This window comes from Apium graveolens, unplaced genomic scaffold (genome assembly GCF_009905375.1).
Source record: "Apium graveolens cultivar Ventura unplaced genomic scaffold, ASM990537v1 ctg7184, whole genome shotgun sequence".
In the NCBI taxonomy this organism is placed as follows: Eukaryota; Viridiplantae; Streptophyta; class Magnoliopsida; order Apiales; family Apiaceae; genus Apium; species Apium graveolens.
In genome coordinates, this window is record NW_027420108.1 from 1 (window position 1) to 22,909 (window position 22,909).

At 33.5% G+C, this 22,909-nt stretch overlaps 2 protein-coding genes across 2 annotated transcripts; one reads left to right on the forward strand and one right to left on the reverse strand.

Moving 5' to 3' along the window:
- Positions 1-2,403: 2,403 nt before the first annotated feature.
- Positions 2,404-7,916, forward strand: LOC141703895 (sorting nexin 2A-like; the record flags this gene model as incomplete). Its single annotated transcript, XM_074507284.1, has 10 exons — positions 2,404-2,926; positions 3,237-3,370; positions 4,702-4,705; positions 5,102-5,166; positions 5,297-5,557; positions 6,426-6,521; positions 7,009-7,079; positions 7,142-7,235; positions 7,331-7,540; positions 7,821-7,916. Coding segments are annotated over 10 exons (1,554 nt in total), but the record flags the coding sequence as incomplete, so codon positions are not given.
- Positions 7,917-12,470: 4,554 nt separating this feature from the next.
- LOC141703896 (cell differentiation protein rcd1-like) lies at positions 12,471-17,094 on the reverse strand. Its single transcript, XM_074507285.1, has 6 exons — positions 16,882-17,094; positions 15,051-15,174; positions 14,266-14,375; positions 13,223-13,413; positions 12,942-13,014; positions 12,471-12,542 (listed from the first exon to the last, which is right to left on the reverse strand). The coding sequence occupies exons 1-6, from the start codon at positions 17,092-17,094 to the stop codon at positions 12,471-12,473; spliced, it is 783 nt and encodes a 260-aa protein (XP_074363386.1).
- Between the last annotated feature and the right edge of the window lie 5,815 nt (positions 17,095-22,909).

The following is a 22,909-nucleotide window of genomic DNA, read 5'->3' on the forward strand; positions in this document are numbered from 1 at the left end:
ATGGATCTACAACATTAATGAACGATGAGCTTTTTTGAGTTTCAAGTGGAGGTGAACATATCTCTCATGCCATCCATCTCAAGGATTAATGATTTTCTCCCTTTATTTCTTCCTATTACTTTTATATTTGTCGTATTTTTTCTCCTTTCATCTTCTCTTTTCATGGAATTTAGATTTTAGCCTTTACAATATGTTCTCTGAAGGCATGTACATAATTTTAACTAAGATGAGCTTTTCTGAGTCTTTTGCACGCTAGGAACCAGGTGATTGATTTATATCTTGGATCAGAGTTACAAAATATGTAAAGTACAAAGTGATTATTAAAGTAGGGTCTATTTATCAAGCTTCAGGTTGGATAGCGATCGCATTCTTAGCTAATCCTCCCATAGGTAAAAAAGTTTTAGGCATCATCATCTTATCGGTCATGAACATTCACTACGCCATAAGTGCACATAGGCAACGATTTTTATCCAGCGTTGCACAAAAAGCGTTGCATTATCTACAAAATTTTCAGTTTATTGCAACATAGTGGTGAAAGCGTTTCATTACATTGAAGCTACCATTGCTAATAACTGTTAGTGTTGTGCAGCATGCAACAGTAGAGGTCATAGCGTTGCATTAGATATTTTTTTTATTTAATAAATGCTACGTGGAAAATAAATCTGAGGTGGCGTGCTGGGGACCCACGGGTGCTAACGTGGCATGTTAACGTGTCATGCCACGTCAGCATTTTGGGCCCCACATATGGGGCCCATTGGTGATGGAATGCTGACATGGGATTAGTGGGACCCACATGGGGGCCCAAAATGCTGACGTGGCATGCTGACGTGGCACACAGTGGGGCCCACTTGCTGATGTGGCACTTCAGGCGTTGTATTTGCTTTATGGTGTTGCAGTAGGTTATTTAGTGTTGCGTTAGTTATTGTACTATTCTTAAAATTTATTTGTTATATTTATGTTATAATTTTTTTTAAAATATTTTTAATTGATCCAACCGTACAAATTTTGTTTCCTACTAGTTTTAGAGATGTGTAATTTTTTTTTAAAAAAATAAATTTTATATCACATGCTTTTTTAATAGTCAAACCCCGGTGCACACGGGTTCACATTACGTAGTCTTGTTCCGGGTGGTGATTCTATTTTTTTAAAATTTTTGTTCAACGATCCAACCGTACGGATGATGATACCTACTAATTTTAAAAATGTCTAAATATTTTTTAAAAAAATTAAATTTTATATCGTATGTTTTTATAATAGTCAAATTACGGTCAACACGGGTTCCTATAACCAAGACTTGTCCCGAGTGGTGATTCTATTTTCTTGAAATTCTTGTTCAATGATCCAACCGTATATGATGTTACCTTCTAATTTTAGAGATGTTAATTTTTTTTTTTTAAAATTTAGATTTTATATCACGTGCTTTTTTAATAGTCAAATTACGGTCAACACGGGTTGCTGTTACCTAGTATTGTCCCGAGTGATTATTCTATTTCTTTAAAATACTTGTTCAACGATCCAACCGTATGGATGATGATACCTACTTATTTTAAAAATGTGTAATTTTTTTTTTAAAATTTAGATTTTATAGCGTGTGTTTTTATAATAGTCAAATTACGGTCAACACGAGTTCCTATAACCAAGTCTTGTCCCGAGTGGTGATTCTATTTTTTTAAAATTCTTGTTCAACGATCCAACCATACGGATGATATTACCTACTAATTTTTAAGTTGTGTAATTTTTTTAAAAAAATTAGATTTTGTATTATGTGTTTTTATAATAGTCAAATTACGGTCAACACGGGTTCCATGTAGATTCTTGTCCCGAATGATTTCTATTTTTTTTTAAATTCTTGTTCGACAATTCAATTATACAAATAATTGTTCCGATTAATTTTATCATTGTCGTGTTTTTTGACATATATTTTACATTAGTTATACAATTTTCTTATAATATTTAAAATTGTAAATATTTAATAAAAAACTAAAAAAATAATTAAATGATGTTGAGACACAGATCTGCACACTTTCCCAGGCCAAAAAATTGGGCGGTTATTTCCCCTTAACAAAAATTCACTCTTTCTCTCAAATCTCTGAGCTGATACTCGAAAATTAAAATAATATTAAAATAATTTACAGAAAAGCAACAAGATATTTATCAAAATAATTAAGAAATTATGATTGTAAAGACTTAATTAAGTCAAGGCCCAGCCCGTTAACAGACAAGCCCTAAAAATTTATCATTTTTATATAAAACCCTAACAAACATAAATCATTAGCAGTGGCCGCCTCGTCTTTCAACCCCTCTCTTCACTCAGATCTTCAGACCCCTTCTCACCTCCACCATCCTCTCCTCCGCTCACCTTCTTATTATATTCTCCTACACATCTCGATCCGAGATGTGTAGAAACAATCGAGAAATCAACAACCTAATCCGTACAACACGTTTCTCGAACCGCCTTCGTATGCTGAAGCAATATTTCGATCGTTCGATGGAGAAGATAGCAACGGAGGAAGTGGAGTCAACGGTCATGATTTGTTCGCAACTTCGACTTCACATTCCGGAGCGAAGTATGTGCGAATCACGGTTTCGGATCCTCAGAAGGAGCAAGACGTGTCGAATGGGAAGTTGCCGTTGGTGAGGACCACGGATGTGGCGTCGAGAATGTTGGATGGGGCGGTGAAGTTGCCTTGGCAGTTGTTTGGGAGGGAGAGTTTGCAAGGGAGTGCATTGGATGTGAATGAGGTTGCGTTGCCTGCGAAAGGAGGGAGGGATTTGTTGAGGATTTTTAAGGAGTTGAAGCAGTCGGTTACGAATGATTGGGGTGCGGTTAAGCCACCGGTTGTGGAGGAAGATAAGGAATTTTTCAAGAGGAAGGGTAAGTTGCAGGATTTCGAGAATCAGATTGGTATTGCTTCTCAGCAGGTCTATTGAACTCTTTTGATGTAAATTATAAATTTTGAGTGCTATGTTTGTCGGTTTATATAATTAGTAATGTTTCTCGATTCAAATATGTATTGATATTTGTCTGATAATGCTGATCTAGCGAGACCATTTTGAGTTGCGACATCTCAGACTTGATTAAGCTTAAATGTATGTTAATCAATTTCCTAGCTCCATACAATAAAGGAAATATCGATATTTGCCTCGGTGTTATATGTAAATTTGTAATATTTATTACTGTCATGTAGTTGATTTAGGTACTAATAATATAATGAAATGGGACGTATGCTATTGACATGAAATTAAAGCTCAGCAAGAAATTGGGGAGACGATGGGGCAACTGGGGTTGGCTTTTGTCAAGCTAACGAAGTTTGAGGCGGATGAGGCAATGTTCAACTCTCAAAGGGTGAGATCTGCAGACATGAAAAATGTGGCTACTGAAGGGTTTTTAGCACATAAACGCAGCGAAAACGTAAATTTACTCTTAAAAAGAACCGAAACCCTCCGCAGGATCCATGCGAAAAAATAATATTTAATTCGTAGTTCAGTATGTTTACCTTAAGAAGCTTTACGTTAATGGAAAGATGGAGGTCTTTAATAGCGATCCAAGAACGATGAACGGAGATCCTTAGCAGATGCTCCTCAAGTGTGAAGCACTCCACCGGTATCCATCAAGAAAACGATGTAATGAAGGAGGAGGAGATGGAGATAATTAGGGTTTTTCAATCTTTTTGGTTAAGGCAAAAATAGGGTTTATAATAGTATATTTATAGGCAAAATTTTCAGCTAAATTTTTTTATAAAATATTATTATTATTAACCCTTTATTATTCTCACTAATAATTAAAAACCTTTTAATTATTAATCCTTTTTCTAAATTCTTTAGAAATAATTCTCTCACTTGATTTAATTTCTAAAAATTAAATTCTTAATTAATAATATTAAGAATCTTTTCTTTAATAATATTAAGAATCTTTTCTTAATTAATTTATAATCAATTAAATCTCATTTAATCAATTATTAAATTTGCCAATTAATTATTTATTTCATAAATAAATAATTATCAGCCATTATTAATTAATTCCTCCACCATTAAATCATTATCTTTTATGGTGTGACCCTATAGGTTCAATATTAAGCGGTAGTAGAAATAATAATAATAAAATTATTTTATCATTATTTATATAGATTCTCTAATTCATTAAATATGATTAATAAATTAATCATATTTATTCTACATCGTGAGGGATACTTCTCAGCATATCGCGACTATCCGGATAATACGAATTCACTGCTTAGAATACCAAGAACCTATTCAGTGAGTAGTTACCGTACAATTAATTCCTTCTACGCTGCAATATCACGATTAAATACAAGGCATAAAACTTGTGTCAAGCCTATCTTATTTAATCACTTGCTTTCCCATTCACTATGCTTAGTTCTATTTAATGTAAATTAGAAACTCCTTTCTAATTTCATTCACTCTGGCCAGAGATTCCTGGATTAACATAAGTGGATCAGCATTGAACATTCTTTCCTACACTGGAAGGGGTAGATCCTTTATTGATCATACCCTATCTTCGTGTACAAATTCCTATACCCAGTAGAGCCCTTATAATTGTCCCTTGAGACTAAGAACTAAACCAAAGCATAGTTCAGTGTACACAAGATGACTATGATGACCTCAAGTCTAAGGATACTTGTACAACTATCACTATGTGAACAACTGCTGACACGTGAGTGAACTCCATTAGTTGTTCAGCTGTGTGAGTCATGTTCAGTGAACTTATTCTATAATAAGCACCTACATACTAGCTATAGTGTCACCAACAAATGTCTATGAGAACAGACATCCTTCATAATGAAGCAAGCATAGTATGTACCGCATCTTTGCGGATTATTAATTACCAGTTATAATTCTACGACCAGGAACTATTTAAGTTTAGAGTTATCATCTTTTAGGTCTCATTATTATGATCTCATCACAATCCATAAAAAGCTTTACTCTAAACTGTGGTATATCTTATTTAAATATTTAAATAGATAGAGCCCGCAATAAAAACAAAACAAGCCTTTTATTAATATCAATGAAATCAAAACATTACATAAAAGTTATTCCTAAATCCTCATACATGATTGGACTTAGGACATATCACTTTCAGCTACTGCTGCTGTCAATACTAGCAGACTCTATCGGGAGTTGAATGCACAAACTGTCAAGCATCTGGTAAGTTACTGGATTGTTGTACTTTCCCAGACTTGAATTGCTAACTTTAATCATGATCCTTTATCTTTTCAAGCATCTTGTTCCACTCGAAGTGCTAGATATTTACAGATGCTCTATTCTTATACTGCAGGATAAGCTTCATGACTATCTTGGGGTGATGTTGGCAATTAACAATGCATTTTCTGACCGCGCGAATGCTTTGTTGACGGTGCAAACTCTTTTATCCGAACTGGCCTCCTTGAATGTAAGGATTGAAAAGCTTGAAGCTGCTTCATCAAAGATTTTTTGTGGTGACAGGTCTAGAATTCGCAAAATAGATGAGTTGAAAGAAACTGTAAGAGTAACAGAGGAAGCTAAAACCTGTGCAGTCAGAGAATATGAACGGATCAAGGTAACATGTTCTTCCTTCTAGTGCATGTATTACCCGAACACTTCAGAAATTTTAGTGACACCAGTTATCCATAAATTCTTTAACTAGTTTTTGAGCTGAGATAATATATTCTTTAAGTAGTTTTTTCTTCATCCAATAACAATCATTATAAAAACTGAATACAATAGGAGGGTCTTGCACTAAGAAAAATAGTTAATTGTGTGTGTCCTTAAGTGGATATTAGAACCATTTCTTCAATTGCTTTATAAAGTAAATGTGCATAAGCTTTGCCCTTGCTTGAGTTATGCTGACAAATTAAACATAGAATAATCATTCATTCTGTTGAATTGGATCTTGATATTCTTATAAATGAGGACTTAATTTTTTACCAAACAAAATATAGTTAGCAATACATAGTCACTCAGACTTATTGCTTAGTATGTAGCATAATAAGCAACGAAGAGTTAAGCACCTCAGATTTTTAGAAGCAAGCAAGAAAACATAATAGGATGAAGTATTTAGCAAAAGTATACAAAGTAATTAACACAGAAGGAGCATAAATGTGCAACACTGAGTATATAATAGAAGCGAAGTCGGTCATGAGCAATGGGGTCACCAAAATCAATCCCAGTAATCATTATTTAGAAACACTGAATATAAGTTCTAGGGTCTATTATTTGATTGTGGCTACCAGACTGTGGTGGTATGTTATGGATGTTACTGCTAGCGAATGGGAACGTAGAGTATATCCGTGCAGTCCCTTAACCACTTTTCATGGTTCTATTCAATTAGATAACAAGGCAACCTGGGTTACATGAAGCTTCCTATCTATACTATGACATTATTGTTAATTCTTATTCTAAACTGTATATTTGTGTTGTATTTGCAGTGCTTACCTATTACCATCGACGTCGGCACAAATAACCAAAAGTTGCTGGATGATGAGTTCATTATTGGGCTCAAACAAAAGAGGGCAACTGGGCAGGTACTTTTTATCTTCTTTTGTAATTCATAGATATAATTACTTGCGGTCTACAACTAAAAACTAATTTTGTATGCATTCACCTGCATCAAGGAATTTGCCGAGCTTCTGGAGTTTATGTCTACTGTTAAGCAGAACTATGGAGAGAAAATTCTCATACAGGCTTGTTTGCAGTTTCAAACATTTAAGTAGATAATGGATTTTTATATGTTATAAATTCTAATCATTTGACATTGATTCTCAGTTTGAAGATCAATCTTATGGTTGATTAATAGTGATTAATAGTGATTTATAAGTTTTCAGGGTCAATCTGACAATTATCACGAGTTGATCGGGATCCGCACCATACTGAATGCCTAGCACCAGATGAAGTGGCCATGCTTGTGGTAGGTTGAGTGTTTTTGAAAGTATATGCACTAAAATGTGTAAACTTTATGTCCTCTTATTACTTCTGTAAAGGCTTACCTAATGTTGTTTTATAATTTAAAAGACAAGTTTGAAAGCCCTGTCTGGAGCAGTTTCTTACATAGATTCTGATCACCACAAAATGCTTCTTTCTTTGTAAGTAATAGTGCATTAATATTTTTCTCATTTCTTTTTCCATTATTTTTTTCGGATTTTAGTTTTTTGGTTGTTAAAGAAAGTTTGTTACCTTCAGATAAGTGGCATGAGCTTGTGGAACTATGGTCAGATGTGATGGATGTATTGGTTGAGTTGGTTGTTACTTTGATATATAATGCTACTCACTATACAATAATGATTATCATTGCTTGTTCTTATCAAGGATTAGTTTTGCTTTTACTACATTGTAGGCTGCAGTGAGCGGAAAATACCTCCATCTATGCTTGGATATGCTTGTAAGAAATTTTGTGCCGCCTTTATCTTTCCTTAGGCTATTACAGTATCCACGTGTGCATGCTGCTTTAAAGGAAATTGCTGATTTAGTTCCCCTCGCACCACTGAGATTTGAAAAAGTAATCAAGGAGAGGATGCCCCACAGATCCTCAAAGCAACCTTGGATTGTAAGTTTACTTCATCTGCTTCTCGTCTTTTTGGGGACATGCTTCTCTGTAACCTTGGCTGGAAGTACATTTTTTATGCATGTCTATGTAGACTATATAGCACATTATCGATTTGTTAATATAAATTTAGAATGAATTTTTTTTGGTCTAGTTGCAAGTTGTTTCAAGTAATTTCATTAAAGGAAATGTCGGGGCCTATATTGACTCCAAAAAAATTACCTTTTGAGTCCAGTTGCTTTTATGGTTGTATTTAGCTCTTTGTTTTAATCTCTCTTGGCAGATAAATCATAAATCTTTTACGCTTTGTACACTATCTGTTTTGCGTCTTTTTGGGGCAAATGTTCAATCTGTTCCAAGGCAGAAGTACATTTTTTGATGCATGTATTTATAGCCCATAGCTCGTAATAAATTCTAAAAATGAAATTATTGACTTTATTGGTTGGGTTTAATTGCGTTGTGTTAAATAAGTAGTAAATTAATAATGGAAAGTTTAAGGCCCAAATCAATACCATAATATTGAGTGATTGACTGTTAAGTCAAACTGCTTTCATTACTTAAGTTTAAGGCCCAAATCTTGTTATTCTTATTCTATTCATTTTTATTTTCTAGGCTAAAGCTCCATTTAGCTTCCTTGCATCAACATCGCCTTAGGGTCTATTTTTAAAAGGTTTTTATTCGAAGATGTACCACGGTTTCCAGTGATCAAGAGGAAAACGGTACTACAGTCATTCAAGGCACTCAAGGCGCAACTTCTTAGTGACTTAGTTCTTTGGTATCTTTGTTCATTTGAAGAAAGATTTGATGTACTTTTGGTGTTTTAAATTTAGAATTGGGCGTATGTATTTTAGTATTTTTTGTATGTTTAAAACTTGTTGAGATATGGTTGTTTTTGTTGGATGCCACTTATGGCAGGTATCATGTAAAAACAGACAAATTATGGCCAATTTTTTATGTTTTCTAGTGTTGCATATTCCATAGTATGATGTTGCATATTGCTTTTCACTGTATTACATTTGATTATTATACTGTTGCAATTTTAAAATGGTGTTGCATAATGTGGTATATACTGTTGCAATTGAATGAAAATAGTGTTGCATATGCAACAAAATGGTGTTGCATAAACAATATGGGCCCCATATGATGTGGAAAAAGGGCCCCACTGCTGACGTGGCATTGCGGGCCCCCATATGCTGACGTGGCAGGATGAGACCCAGCTGACGTGGCGTGCTGACGTGGCATGCTGATGTGGCTCTGGGACCCCCTGTTGCTGACATGGCATCTGATGTGTCAGTTGCCACGTAGGACCAAGTGTACTATCCTCTCAGGTCTAATGCAACACTTTCTGTTGTTGCCAATAGGTGATTTACTGTTGCAAAATCCACCTGATGCATTACTTTCAAGTGTTCACAAAATGTTGCATTAGGTGTCTACGACCACTTTCACATTGGCGACCCCCCTCTGGTGTTGCCTATTACCTTATGCAACACCATTTGGGCCTTATGCAACTGTATAGTAGGGTTGCCTATGTGCACTTATGGCGTAGTGATTACTCTAATGACTAAAATTTAGGTACATACATATAGTTATAGAATAATGTGAAAATCTTTTATGTACGGTAGAAATACGAGTAATAACCTTTTAACATAATGAGTATAACTTTTGTTTGAATGTACTTGAATTGGCCAATACTTTCATTCTTGAATGCTATAAAATGCTAATGAATTTGTTTTCCTACCTGCTAATGGAGAGTTTGAACTTGTGTACATTGCATGTGACTTTCTCTTATTTACAAAGCCTTTTTTGCTAATCCGGTTTACTTTATGAGATTAAATTGCAACAAAAGTGTAGGGTTAAATTCACACTCTAATCATAGGTTTTTACAAGTTAGCAACCATTTCCCTATGACCAAATCTTTAAAAAATCAAGATTTACATAATTTATTATCTTTTACTTTGACATTAATTTGTTGCTTTGCAAAAGCTCCCACTATGAAACAAGGTTCGATTTTAATTTGGATAAGAGTGAGAACAAATGAGTTGTGTTACCCACTTCTCTTCTTGCGGATCTGCATAACATCCCAAATTATGTACATGTTGCAACAAAGAAGCAATGTCTTATGTTCCCTAACCCCTTACAAATACGCCTATATTCTAATTGTTTATGGTTTATTGCAGGACTTTCATTTTCGGTTAGAGAAATTTAAACAGGTTTGCTATCCATTCGAGCATCTCAAGGATAATGAGACACCAGAATTTTGGAAAATAACGAGATCGCAAGTTGGTAGAGTTCTTTTCTAAAAAAATGATGAAGTCAGAAAGTAAGCTTTTAGGTCTCAAATGCTGCTTTCAGTAGGTACTCATGATAATCCATCTAGCCCTTAAGTGCATTGGTTTTTGAGTTGCTTATTGATATGGTTGTGTACATTGACCATGATAATTTTGACAAAGAAATGCTGTGTATATTTTTATGATGTATATGAGTTTCTTTCAAGATTTAATGTGATAGTATATATAAAATTGTAGCCTGGGCATTAAAGAGGAGATGTAAGTCCCCATCTATAACTACATTTTAATTTCACAAGTTATTGACGTACATGGTTGTTCCAATATATTTTAGATAATTGAATTACATGGATGACTTACATGGATGACTGACTAATTTTCAAATTAATTGTTTTATGCTAAAAAAAACTGGGAAGTAATATTAGTCATCTCAATTTCAATATAAGATTTTTATATATTAAATAATTATTTTTAGCAAAACACATGCTCAGATCTCATTTTTTATTATTTTAATATTAAAGTATGATCAATTTTTTCTTTGTCTACAATCATGTTGGTATCTGCTATTTGCAAAACAAAATTAATTCTAAAAATGTGCACAGATGGATTATATATGGAGTTCTAGCTTCTCTATTACACTTGGATGATGCAAAATGTCTATTGTAATTTAAGTACTAAATTTATTCAACATTTATTTAGATAGGTTAAATTATACATGCTTGATAAATTGTATTTAGAGCAATGAAAGAGTAAACATATATATAAAAATGATGTATGCATAATCTTATTATAAGTTGTATTTTTTTTGAAAGGATAAAGAAATGTTAGTTGGAAAAAAGATGTCAGATTGGAACATCTGACAAAAAAAGTATAAAATTAAAATATAAAGTACCATTGTACCACTTCTAATGTGTATAACTCCTTAAAATTTTAGGTACACTCATCAACTCTCCAATTATATGTTATATTTTTATAACATTATTTTTAGCGACTCTTTTAGTTTTAGGAATCTTAATTTTCAACAAAATTGCTGTAAATATATTTTTTATTTTTTTTTTAAATAGTTTCTCTGAACTGGGCGGGTATATTTACCTAGTTATATTATGAACAATTTGCACATCCTCGTCTTTTTTCATATTCTTCCATCTTACAATTACAAGTTACAACCTTTCTTTTGTATTGAAGTTTGTTAACAAATATATTGTTTGTATTCCCTTCAACCAAATAGAACAATAGTGTATGAACTGTGTGGTGTCTAGCAGTTATACAATAGCCGTTTCGGTTTAGGGAATGTTGAGTTTTTTCAAAGAGAATTCACGTTTAGGACTTTATTTCATAAGACAAGCAAGCTATATTCTAAGACAGTTGAGAGCTTCTCATTTTCATTCATGACAGAAATAGTGGCATTTTGCTTTTGCCTACAATGTCCCGGCCAAAATAAACGAAATGGAGACATTTCGATGCCTACACACAGACACACACAGACATGGAGAGGGAGGGAGGGAGGGAGAATACTTTGTACTTTGTGATAACTCCGATGCCTAAACTACGTTATTTTTAAACTGTTGGCTAGACAGTTGTCTACCAGCTCTGTAAAAACTTCTTGCCCTATGTACTGTATGTTAACATAATGTAAAATATATTATACATATGTCATACATTAAATAACTTTATGCAGCAATTTTTAGCATTATAACAGTTTAATATGCAATTTTTTTGGTTGTTATATATGCCATTTTAACTTCAATTTTCAATGTTTTCAGTCTAGTACCAAGCACACAGATAGTTTCTTCGAGCATATAGACAATTGTACGGGTATGTATGATCAGAGTTAAAATTTTATGCAGAGCCTGCTGCATAATAAACAATCAACAGCTCAATGTCTTTCTTTTTAGCTTCCAGTTGTAGAAACTTGAAGTTCATATCAACAAATTGCACAATTTAAACTAGAGATTTTTCTTCCCATCTACTCGTTAGCCGCCAATTTTGTTTTTATAAGGTTGATGATGCGCACACAGCAATATGTGAATGAAGATTCTAGTGTATTTGCGCAAACTGGAAAAATAGAAGACAGAGATAGGTAGGAAAAGATGCACAGGTCTTGATGTCTCAAATGTAACTGCTATTTTACATGCTTGAGACCGAAAGTTTGATGCAAATAAACGAATTTTTGTTTCTTGACATCTCAAGTCCTCAATAGATGGTTTTAGTTTAGAAAATCTCAACATATTGTTTATAAATCATAAAGAAATTTATTAATGGTAATAATATTTTATGTACTATATCTAATCTTTTTAATCTTTGAACATAACAATATTTTTTCATGATCTCAATCATCAGAGTTCAGAGAGAGCGTTGATCAATAGTGACACTCAATGAGTTCATGCCTGTAATTCAAGAAGATGAGTAAAGAAAATAAAAAAATGTAAAAGGAGAAAACTATACACCAAAATATCATCAGCTAACCACATGAATCTGGATAGGGCATTTTATGATTGTTTATCATGTATTATTTTGCAACTTGGAGATATAATTGTTCTACAAAAAATATTGTTAACATCATAGCTAAAATTAAAAGGTTTCTGAGATCTATGAGAGAATTCTTAATTTCCCTTGTATAACGAAAGGAAAGAGCTAACAAATATCAGCTAGCGATCAAGATGTGAGGAACCTGCAACATCACCAACCGCTTCTGCATTTGGCCCGCATCCCATCGATAGCTTTTGAAACAAATCTTGTAAATTTTTTAAGGTTATAGGGCGTGCGTGCATAATATGTGTAGAAAATTAGATATTAGATAAGAACATTTAAGATACATTAGTGTGTGTACTTGTGACTCTGTCCTCGCGACAAAAACTCATGTAAAAAATTATGTAATATTCAAAACGAGGAGTCGTGTATCTAGAAGTATTGATGTCGGTTTTGTTGTGCAACTAGAGATGCCCATAGAAGTTGCTGAGGCATACACAATTGCAAATACTGTGTGCCTCCAGTATTTATGCGTAATATAGATACTTTTTTTTTATAAACTTGGATTTTGGTAGTGAAATTTGCTGTTTTGTGCCAGAATAGAGTCCACATTTTTACATGTATATAAGAGATCATCTGGATGGACTTACACGAAGGGCTTCAATATATGGGGCAGTCGTCAGTATTGGCGGAATGAAGCTTCTCAAGATGAGATAACCCCTGCTGCATTCGAATCACATCAAATTATGTTTGTTAAGTACAACAACCAGACCGCCCCAACGGACATAAAACCACTCTCAAGCTATCCGGTGCTTGGTCAGAGACATTTTTTACACAAGTTCTAAATCAATAATACAATAACTATAGGAACGATAGAAGAATAGAACACACAACAGCTTGGAAGATATGCTTACAAAGGTTGCTGGCTAACCTTGGATCATCGGACATTATGACATAACATTGAATAATATTCTTCAAAAATGTAGTAGACGGTTCATCCTGCATCTTTTCAATTACGTCATTAAAAACCTTCATGATTGCACACAACCGGTTTGCAGGCTCACAGCAATACTGTAGTCCCTGCTCTTGCATCATTATTCTTGACATTATCCAAGATGCAGTCTGTATAGCCATATACAAGTGTTCAGAGTGAGTTTAAAGAGCCAATTAACTATGGGTGTCGATCTATTTATATTTTGATGGTGTACCGGAATTGTTTCAGAATTATTTGCTCAGGTTCTTACTAGGACGATCAAGTCTATGCCATGCAATATAAACCTTATGATTTATATGGCTGGGTAAGAATGTTCATCAACACCAAAATATTAGATGTTCATCAAGTCGACTTGATATGTATTAATACGAAACATGGAGTATTAACTAAAAATCCCTTTTTCAATAAACACCTAGCAGAAACACTAGAAAGGAAGATTAATTTTAAATTTTTAGTAACCAGATTACATACTCTGTACTGTCTTACATTACATGTAAGGTGATATATTGCAGTAAAAAATGCTTGGAAGCGAAAGAATGTTGAGTTCAAATTTTAATGGACACTTACTGATTGTGAAAGTTCGTTTCCATATTCTATGGATTTTAACACAAAGGGAAGAGTCCTGATTCAAGCAAACAGTGAACAGCAACCTTTGTCGAAGGGTCGCCTACCTGCATAGTAGAGAAGATTCGGATGATATTTGGAGTAAACCTTATAGGCATATCAGATCATATTAAAGCAAATTGATATGCAATCTGGTAAGAAATAATGGACATTTTCTTCAACTATTGTTCTGATTAAGCTAATTCATCTCAACATTGCATTCAATTCAGAGCTGAAACTTGAAAGGGCGGGTAGCAACTAGCAATGAGAAAATACTTCCATGCAAGGTTACTGGTGCTTAGCTGTTTTAATAATTCAAATGGCTAAAAGTATAAAAAATTGAAGGTATCATGTATTGATTTAGAGTGGAATTGTACCTCCTTCAGAAGACCACCAATGACCCCCAAGCTCATTAGCCTTAGGTACTGGAATGGCTTGCTCGTTTCTTCAGTCTCCAAGAAAGGGTACAAGTAACAATGTATCTGAACTGCAAGGACAGAAGTAAGTTAATACAAGTCTGTCTACGATTAACCTTATCTAGCTCCTTAATTATCCTATTAAAATCAGTTAATAACAATATTTGAATAAGTTATGCAAAATCCTCATCCCAGAATATATGTAACAAACTTGTAACTTCAACTGAATCCTTGATTTCACCTCAGTGTCCTGTTTCTTTGGTGTTCACATAAACAAAGCATACCAGCTTGAAATAAAAAGTGAATGCATTTATATCAAAACACGTCAAGGTCGACAATATCTTGTGTGGTCTTTAAGTAGCAATATCAGACATCAAGAAATCAGCAAAAGTTATAGAATGAAATTAGCTTATATCATTTGGTGAGAAGAAGCTATAACTGTGGATACATCCAACTATGTTGAAGAAGACTAATGTAAATTAGCTTATATCATTTGGTGAGAAGGAACTGCATCTTCGTTTGAGGGTGAGTGGCCAAGCACTGCATTCAATAGAAAATACACTTTGATATTAGAGTTGCATACATAATTTTTAAGTACATAGAGTACCAGCTATGGCTCCTGCATAAGTAAAAATAAATTTGATGTATATAGATAATAATTTGATAAGTAAAAATAAATTTTATAAGAAAAAGTTTGAAAATCAGGAAATCGAACATATAAAGCAAATACATTACAAAGTTATTACCACTAGAAAAGGAAATTAAAGGAGCGGAAATGACCTCAAACAAAACAAGTACATCACAAACTTTACTTGAATCTTTCATAGTAAGTTTCTCAGGTGTTAATGACTTGTATATAGATAATACTTCCTGCAATAAAGAAGATAATTCCATTAATCACCAACTGTAAAACACAACATTCTCATTTGAATAGATAGAATAGCCAATACAAACCACAAGGCTGAGCTTGTCAAACAAAGTAGTAAATCATTTAAATGATTCCAATGACCATCATGTGCGGATTTCATAAATTGTATCAAGTTCTGATTCAGATGTGATGCAACTTGATCTTAAGGGTAGGACTTCTCTAAGACGTGTGACATAAAAGTTGCAGAACTTCCTTACAATGCCTATTTTCCAGATTTTTGGGTTTCAAAATTTCAAATTTCCAAAATATTTGAGATCTCCGCAAATCTTCTCATTAGTTCAATGAAAGATTTCTTCGGCAACTGACAAGCAAAGATACGGGTGCAGAAATGCTGGGGTGCGTGGACAAAAATCTAATAAATAAATATAATAATATGGGAATTCGGGTGCGGGCGACACGACATATAGAAATATAGATTTTCTCTGGATTTCATGTTACATATTCAATCTTGTTAAAAAAACCACAAACTATAAACAAATTTAATCAAATGCATAATTTATTGATCTAAAACACAAAATACAGGTAAAATATTTTAATTTATGCAAAAATCAACACTAGCATAATACGTTTGTATTTACTAACAAAAAGTGATACTTAATTTTAGGAAAGTAGGCGGTTAACAGAAATTTTGATTACAAATTGTGGGGAAAGAATCAAAATTAGGATTCAGGATGAATCCCCTATGCGATGAGGGGACGTGCATGTCATAGTATCGGACACAAGGATCAAGGGATTCACAAACAAGTATAATCATTTCAAAAGACAAGAAAGAATAAGAATCATTAATCACGAAATATTGCTTAAATACTATATAACTGGGGGACTCCGGACTTGAGAAGATCAAATATAACAATGTAACCTAGATACTGCCATTTTGGTTTAGTAGTCCACTTCAGTATTAAGATCTGAGGAAGAAACTCAAATCAAAACAGGGAACTTTTATTGTTAATGTTAACCAAAATTAGAAGTTAATAAAAAGAATTCACGACATGATATAAACTTAAGCAAGCTATTAAAACAAATACATTTAGTTTGATCAATGCAAAGCATTTGGTAGACCCAAGTCATTGTGCATACCCATAGGAGTAAGAAAACCGTACTGATTGACCGCCAAATGTGTAGGGCCAAATCTTGAATTCTTCCCTGTTTCTGTATTGATAAATCACATGTTAGAAATGAAATATACTATATCACCCAATAGACATTAGAACATAGAGTGTAAATAATTTGACTCTGCAGGCTGGACTGCACTTTAAACTTCTAACAAGCAAACGTAAATGATACTATACAGTCATTTAGGCGAGTCAAGATCATCATTTCTCTGCACATACTTATTGTTCTAAATAAAATGTAAAACTACAAAATATCGAAAGAATCCACGTAAAAGTGACATTTCGTGCATACAAAGATATATTTTGCACATTCCGATTGAAGAGATACTTTCATAAATCAGACTGATTACAAATAAATATCGATCTATGTTTGTGTATGAACCACATAAAGAATGAAATCAAACGAATGAGTATATCTGGTTTACATAATCCCTGGTCGATTACAGATCAATTTATTTCCACCTAACAACATACACAAACAAACAAAAATGTACATAAACAAACAAAAATCTTCATAAATGAAGAAAAATGATGGACCTTAATGTGAGTAAGAGATGAAATGGCCTTTTCGCGATGCTCAGGTTCTCGAAGCAACACAACCAAGTCCTCTACACTAGCAGAAGGCCAATCAATAGCTTTGCTAGCACCATCACAGGGACCATTGTTGTTAGCAGGTGCACCACCATTCGACATAACACTGTTGTCACCTTGTATCGGATCAGGATAAAGAGAGTCAGGGAGATTCAACATTGTTTCAGACAAAAACCCTAGATATGAACTGAACAAGATGGCTGCTGCTGTTATGTTGTGTAGGAAAAGAACACTGAACTAAAGATGCGGCAATATATTGGAGGCTGTAGGAATGAATATTTTTTCGGTATTTATAAGATTTTTCATTTTCCTAGAGTCACTGCTGTGTACCTAGGATTGGGTGCTGGACGTATCCTTTTTGCAGTTATTTGGAAACTGACCAATTGTTTTATTACACGTGGTCACAGGAAAAACAATTTCTAGGGGAGGTTAGGGGTTCATGGTTTTGGGCCTAAACCCACACTTTACATACCTCATCCTTACCTTTTACCTGTAAATTTGTGATTAAATATTTGTAAGATTTTTCATGTTTTGCATCAAATAATTTGGGATAGTTTGGGAAAAGAAAATTGTTATGCTATATAAATAAGGTTGCACAAAAATTTTAAAATCTAGGAGCAATCTTATACATGTATAAATTTATACCAATAGTTGTTTGTACCATCACGGTAATTAATAAACAATAATTGGAAAATATGATTTTTTAAATAACTTATATTAGTTAAATCGTACATGATGGTAATAATATAATTTCAACAGACATATATTTCAAGATACGTAATGATATTTGATCGTATTCGTGACTTAAATAAACTACAGTATTTTGCAGTTAATTTAACGTTAAAATCAAATTTATTCCAACCAACTTGTAACAATCAATTAATAACTTTAGAAATGGCTATAAAGTTTATACATGGTATAAATATTTAAAAAATGAAGTTTTTTTAAAATTTGAAACCTAAATGATATGTTGTTTTAAAAATTTGCAGATTTTAATGAGAATTTCTAATTCAAGATCTCCAAGTAATACTAATATATGGAAAAAATTTGAAAATTGTAGTAATTATTATTTATTCAAACAAAGTAATTAATAAATTATAATGTTCTTAATCACCTATGGAAGTAAAGTCGTTAATGATAATATTTACGTTAATTTTTCAAATACATAAAAGTGCGATTTCAATGACATTTTGATTGTATTTCATGACATAAATGGAATCTATTATTTTGCCTTAAAATTTATGTAAAAGATAAATTTATTCCAGTTAATTTCAGCTATCAATAGTTACAATAATTTTGGAAATAACTCTAAAAAATTTAGGTTTAACGGATATAAATTTTGAACTATACTAACATGTTTAATAAATTCGCAGATTCGAACCAGAGTTTTCAATCAAAATTTGATGAATCCAACACATTATGTGAGGATTCTATTCAAATATTTCAAAAATCAATTAGTGTAGTACTTTGTATAGGATTAATGGTGGATTGATGGGTCTAATCGAGAATTTTAGAATATTACTTTTTGTCATTAATTTATAATTTTTTAACCTTCGTACTCAAACCCGATGTAAATAATTGGGTAGGACGGGGGTACTCGTCAATGTTATTTCTCAATTTTTTTTGCTTTTGAAATGCACTTTTTTTTAATTTGTTTCCTAATATAGATCTAGTGATAGATGGTAAAACCCAGACTAGAAAACCCATGTGGTCACAATGCCTAAAATTAACGAGAACTCAACAGCCCAGTCTCACGAAAATTTTAACCGCTACCAATTCATTTTAAAATCATGGATTATAATATTTTAAAGCAAGCTGTTAAAGTCAAATATATTGATATAAATGGATCGACATATTTAATTTGGATTTCAATTTTAAAAATCTTTGACTTGTATGTTATTCAATAATAAGTTCTTTTTATTTTAGTAATAGGTTTCGTAATCCACTTTTATTTTTATTTTTGCGATTTCAGTCTACATTATTTTCTCTGTCCACTTGCACCCCATAAAATTAATTTCTCTTCTATTTGCACCCCGTTAATGACTTTCCATCCAAGATAACCGTTAACTTTAATGAAACTAGGGACATTTCAGTAAATTACTAACGAAAATAGACTAAAATAAAGTAAATGAAAAAGTCTCTTGGTGTTGGAATTTGTAGTGGCTTGAAGAGCTGTCTGAGTTTGTTGAATGATGTGAAAGAGAGTTGATTTGAAATGGTGCTCATCACAATCTTTGCTAAACATCCAAGATGGAGTGTTTGTACTTGAGCTATGGCCTGCTTCTCCCCCTGTGTGCATGAAATCTTCTTCATCATCTTCATCCCCAAACTCCTCCGAACCACCAGCTGGATAGTCAAATTCATCACCAGCTGTGAAGGGCATGGTAGTGATTGCATCATTGGCCCTTTACATAGAAGCAGTTGTGTGATCGAAGTTGAGAATTCTCTCAGAAGCCACATTGTCCTGTTCAGCTAGAACTTGATAAGCTGGAACATGGTGAGTAAATGCCTCAGCTTTAAAAGAAACAGAGTCTAAGACATCTTGATAATCTTGCTGAAATAGCTATTTCTTTTCAGCCTCATTGACATCCCTTAACTCACTAACAATGGGATCTTCCCATTCTTCTGTACCTGCTTTTCTATCATAATCTCTCTTTTCTTACATCAAGGGCTCCCCTTGGCTTCCCACCCTCACACCCTCACCTTCACCTACTAAGGTGGGACTCCACTCACTCACTTTTGCCAACTAGAAGAAATACCTTGCATATTTTCACTCTTTTCCTCTCCTTTTGCCTGAGAGCAATCAGCCTCTCGCTATGTTCACTCCCTTTCCTCAATCCTAAGAGTGATTGTACAACTACTAAATCATCTGCACTTGTGACAACAGTTGAGATTTCAATTTGCAGTGATTGTCAACGGATGAGAAACATCCGTCGAAGTAGTAGTTGAAAGTGTCAATGGATAATTGTTCTTAAGCATATCCGTCGAGATACAATCACTGGTCAACGGATGAACAATATTCGTCGAGATAGTAGAAATGACAGAGTTTGGAGTAGAAACTACTGTAGAATCTGTGGTGATTGGTGAGATTTTGCATAGTATTCTCAGTAGAATCAGAAAGAAATGGCAACAAATCATCTAACAAATCTTTGACTTGTTTGTTATTCAATAATAAGTTCTTTTTATTTTAGTAATTGGCAGTTCGTAATCCACTTTTATTTTATTTTTGCGATTTCAGTCTACATTATTTTCTCTGTCAACTTGCACCCCAATGAAAAGAAATTTCTCTTCTATTTGCACCCCGTTAATGACTTTCCATCCAAGATAACCGTTAACTTTAACGGAAGTAGGGACATTTCAGTAAATTACTAACGAAAATAGAAGAAAATAAAGTAAATGTAGAAGTCTCTTGGTGTTGGAATTTGTAGTGGCTTGAAGAGCTGTCTGAGTTTGTTGAATGATGTGAAAAGAGTTGATTTGAAATGGTGCTCATCACAGTCTTTGCTAAACATCCAAGATGGAGTGTTTGTACTTGACTATGGCCTGCTTCTCCCCCTGTGTGCATGAAATCTTATTCATCATCATCTTCATCCCCAAACTCCTCAGAACCACCAGCTGAGCTGGATAGTCAAATTCATCACCAGCTGTGAAGGGCATGGTAGTGATTGCATCCTTGGCCCTTTGCATAGAAGCAGTTGTGTGCACGAAGTTGAGAATTCTCTCAGAAGCCACATTGTCCTGTTCAGCTAGAACTTGATAAGCTGGAACATGGTGAGTAAATGCCTCAGCTTTAAAAGAAACAGAGTCTAAGACAGCTTGATAATCTTGCTGAAATAGCTATTTCTTTTCAGCCTCATTGACATCCCTTAATTGTGTTCTAGAACAATTGATAATTTTATTATTTGGCCATATTAGTTCTTGAAGTTTCAGTAACTATTTTTTCTTCAGGAATTCAATTTTACCTGGTTTATTAACAGGTATTTAAAGTGCTTGCATAACGGGGAAGATCTGTCATCGATATTCCACTTCATGCCTTTTTACTTTTTGAAAACCCGTTATAAACATTAATGAACGAGAGACTTAAAGTTGTAGTTCATGTGCAATTTTTGATATTATTACCCAATTATCGTATCATAATCTTTAATTTTTTTGGATTGTTATCTCTTGTGTAAGGTGTGCTCTCATGGATCTACAACATTAATGAACGATGAGCTTTTTTGAGTTTCAAGTGGAGGTGAACATATCTCTCATGCCATCCATCTCAAGGATTAATGATTTTCTCCCTTTATTTCTTCCTATTACTTTTATATTTGTCGTATTTTTTTCTCCTTTCATATTCTCTTTTCATGGAATTTAGATTTTAGCCTTTACAATATGTTCTCCTGAAGGCATGTACATAATTTTAACTAAGATGAGCTTTTCTGAGTCTTTTGCACGCTAGAACCAGGTGATTGATTTATATCTTGGATCAGAGTTACAAAATATGTAAAGTACAAAGTGATTATTAAAGTAGGTCTATTTATCAAGCTTCAGGTTGGATAGCGATCGCATTCTTAGCTAATCCTCCCATAGGTAAAAAGTTTTAGGCATCATCATCTTATCGGTCATGAACATTCACTACGCCATAAGTGCACATAGGCAACGATTTTTATCCAGCGTTGCACAAAAAGCGTTGCATTATCTACAAAATTTTCAGTTTATTGCAACACAGTGGTGAAAGCGTTTCATTACATTCAAGCTACCATTGCTAATAACTGTTAGTGTTGCGCACATGCAGTAGAGGTCATAGCGTTGCATTAGATATTTTTTTATTTAATAAATGCTGACGTGGAAAATAAATCTGAGGTGGCATGCTGGGGACCCACGGGTGCTAACGTGGCATGTTAACGTGTCATGCCATGTCAGCATTTTGGGCCCCACATATGGGGCCCATTGGTGACGTGGAATGCTGACGTGGCATGCATCACATGCTAACATGGGATTAGTGGGACCCACATGGGGGCCCAAAATGCTGATGGCATGCTGACGTGGCACACAGTGGGGCCCACTTGCTGATGTGGCACTTCAGGCATTGTATTTGCTTTATGGTGTTGTAGTAGGTTATTTAGTGTTGCGTTAGTTATTGTACTATTCTTAAAATTTATTTGTTATATTCATGTTATAATTTTTTTAAAATATTTTTAATTGTCCAACCGTACAAATTTTGTTTCCTACTAGTTTTAGAGATGTGTAATTTTTTTTTAAAAAAATAAATTTTATATCACGCTTTTTTAATAGTCAAACCCCGGTGCACACGGGTTCACATTACGTAGTCTTGTTCCGGGTGGTGATTCTATTTTTTAAAATTTTTGTTCAACGATCCAACCATACGGATGATGATACCCACTAATTTTAAATGTCTAAATGTTTTTAAAAAAATTAAATTTTATATCGTATGTTTTATAATAGTCAAATTACGGTCAACACGGGTTCCTATAACCAAGACTTGTCCCGAGTGGTGATTCTATTTTCTGAAATTCTTGTTCAATGATCAAGCGTACAGATGATGTTACCTTCTAATTTTAGAGATGTTTAATTTTTTTTTTTAAAATTTAGATTTTATATCACGTGCTTTTTTAATAGTCAAATTACGGTCAACACGGGTTGCTGTTACCTAGTATTGTCCCGAGTGATTATTCTATTTTTTAAAATTCTTGTTCAACGATCCAACCGTATGGATGATGATACCTACTTATTTTAAAAATGTGTAATTTTTTTTTTAAAATTTAGATTTTATAGCGTTTGTTTTTATAATAGTCAAATTACGGTCAACACGAGTTCCTATAACCAAGTCTTGTCCCGAGTGGTGATTCTATTTTTTTAAAATTCTTGTTCAACGATCCAACCGTACAGATGATATTACCTACTAATTTTTAAGTTGTTTATTTTTTTAAAAAAAATTAGATTTTATATCATGTGTTTTTATAATAGTCAA

Excerpts from the sequence above, each read along its gene's own strand:
- LOC141703896 (XM_074507285.1), bottom strand. The coding sequence starts at position 17,094 with ATGTTGAATCTCCCTGACTCTCTTTATCCTGATCCGATACAAGGTGAC. Across the intron at positions 15,175-16,881 it reads CATCTCTTACTCACATTAAG|GAAGTATTATCTATATACAA; the intron begins GTCCATCATTTT and ends TCTTTATTGCAG. Across the intron at positions 14,376-15,050 it reads TTTAATTTCCTTTTCTAGTG|TTCAGATACATTGTTACTTG; the intron begins GTAATAACTTTG and ends CTGTCCTTGCAG.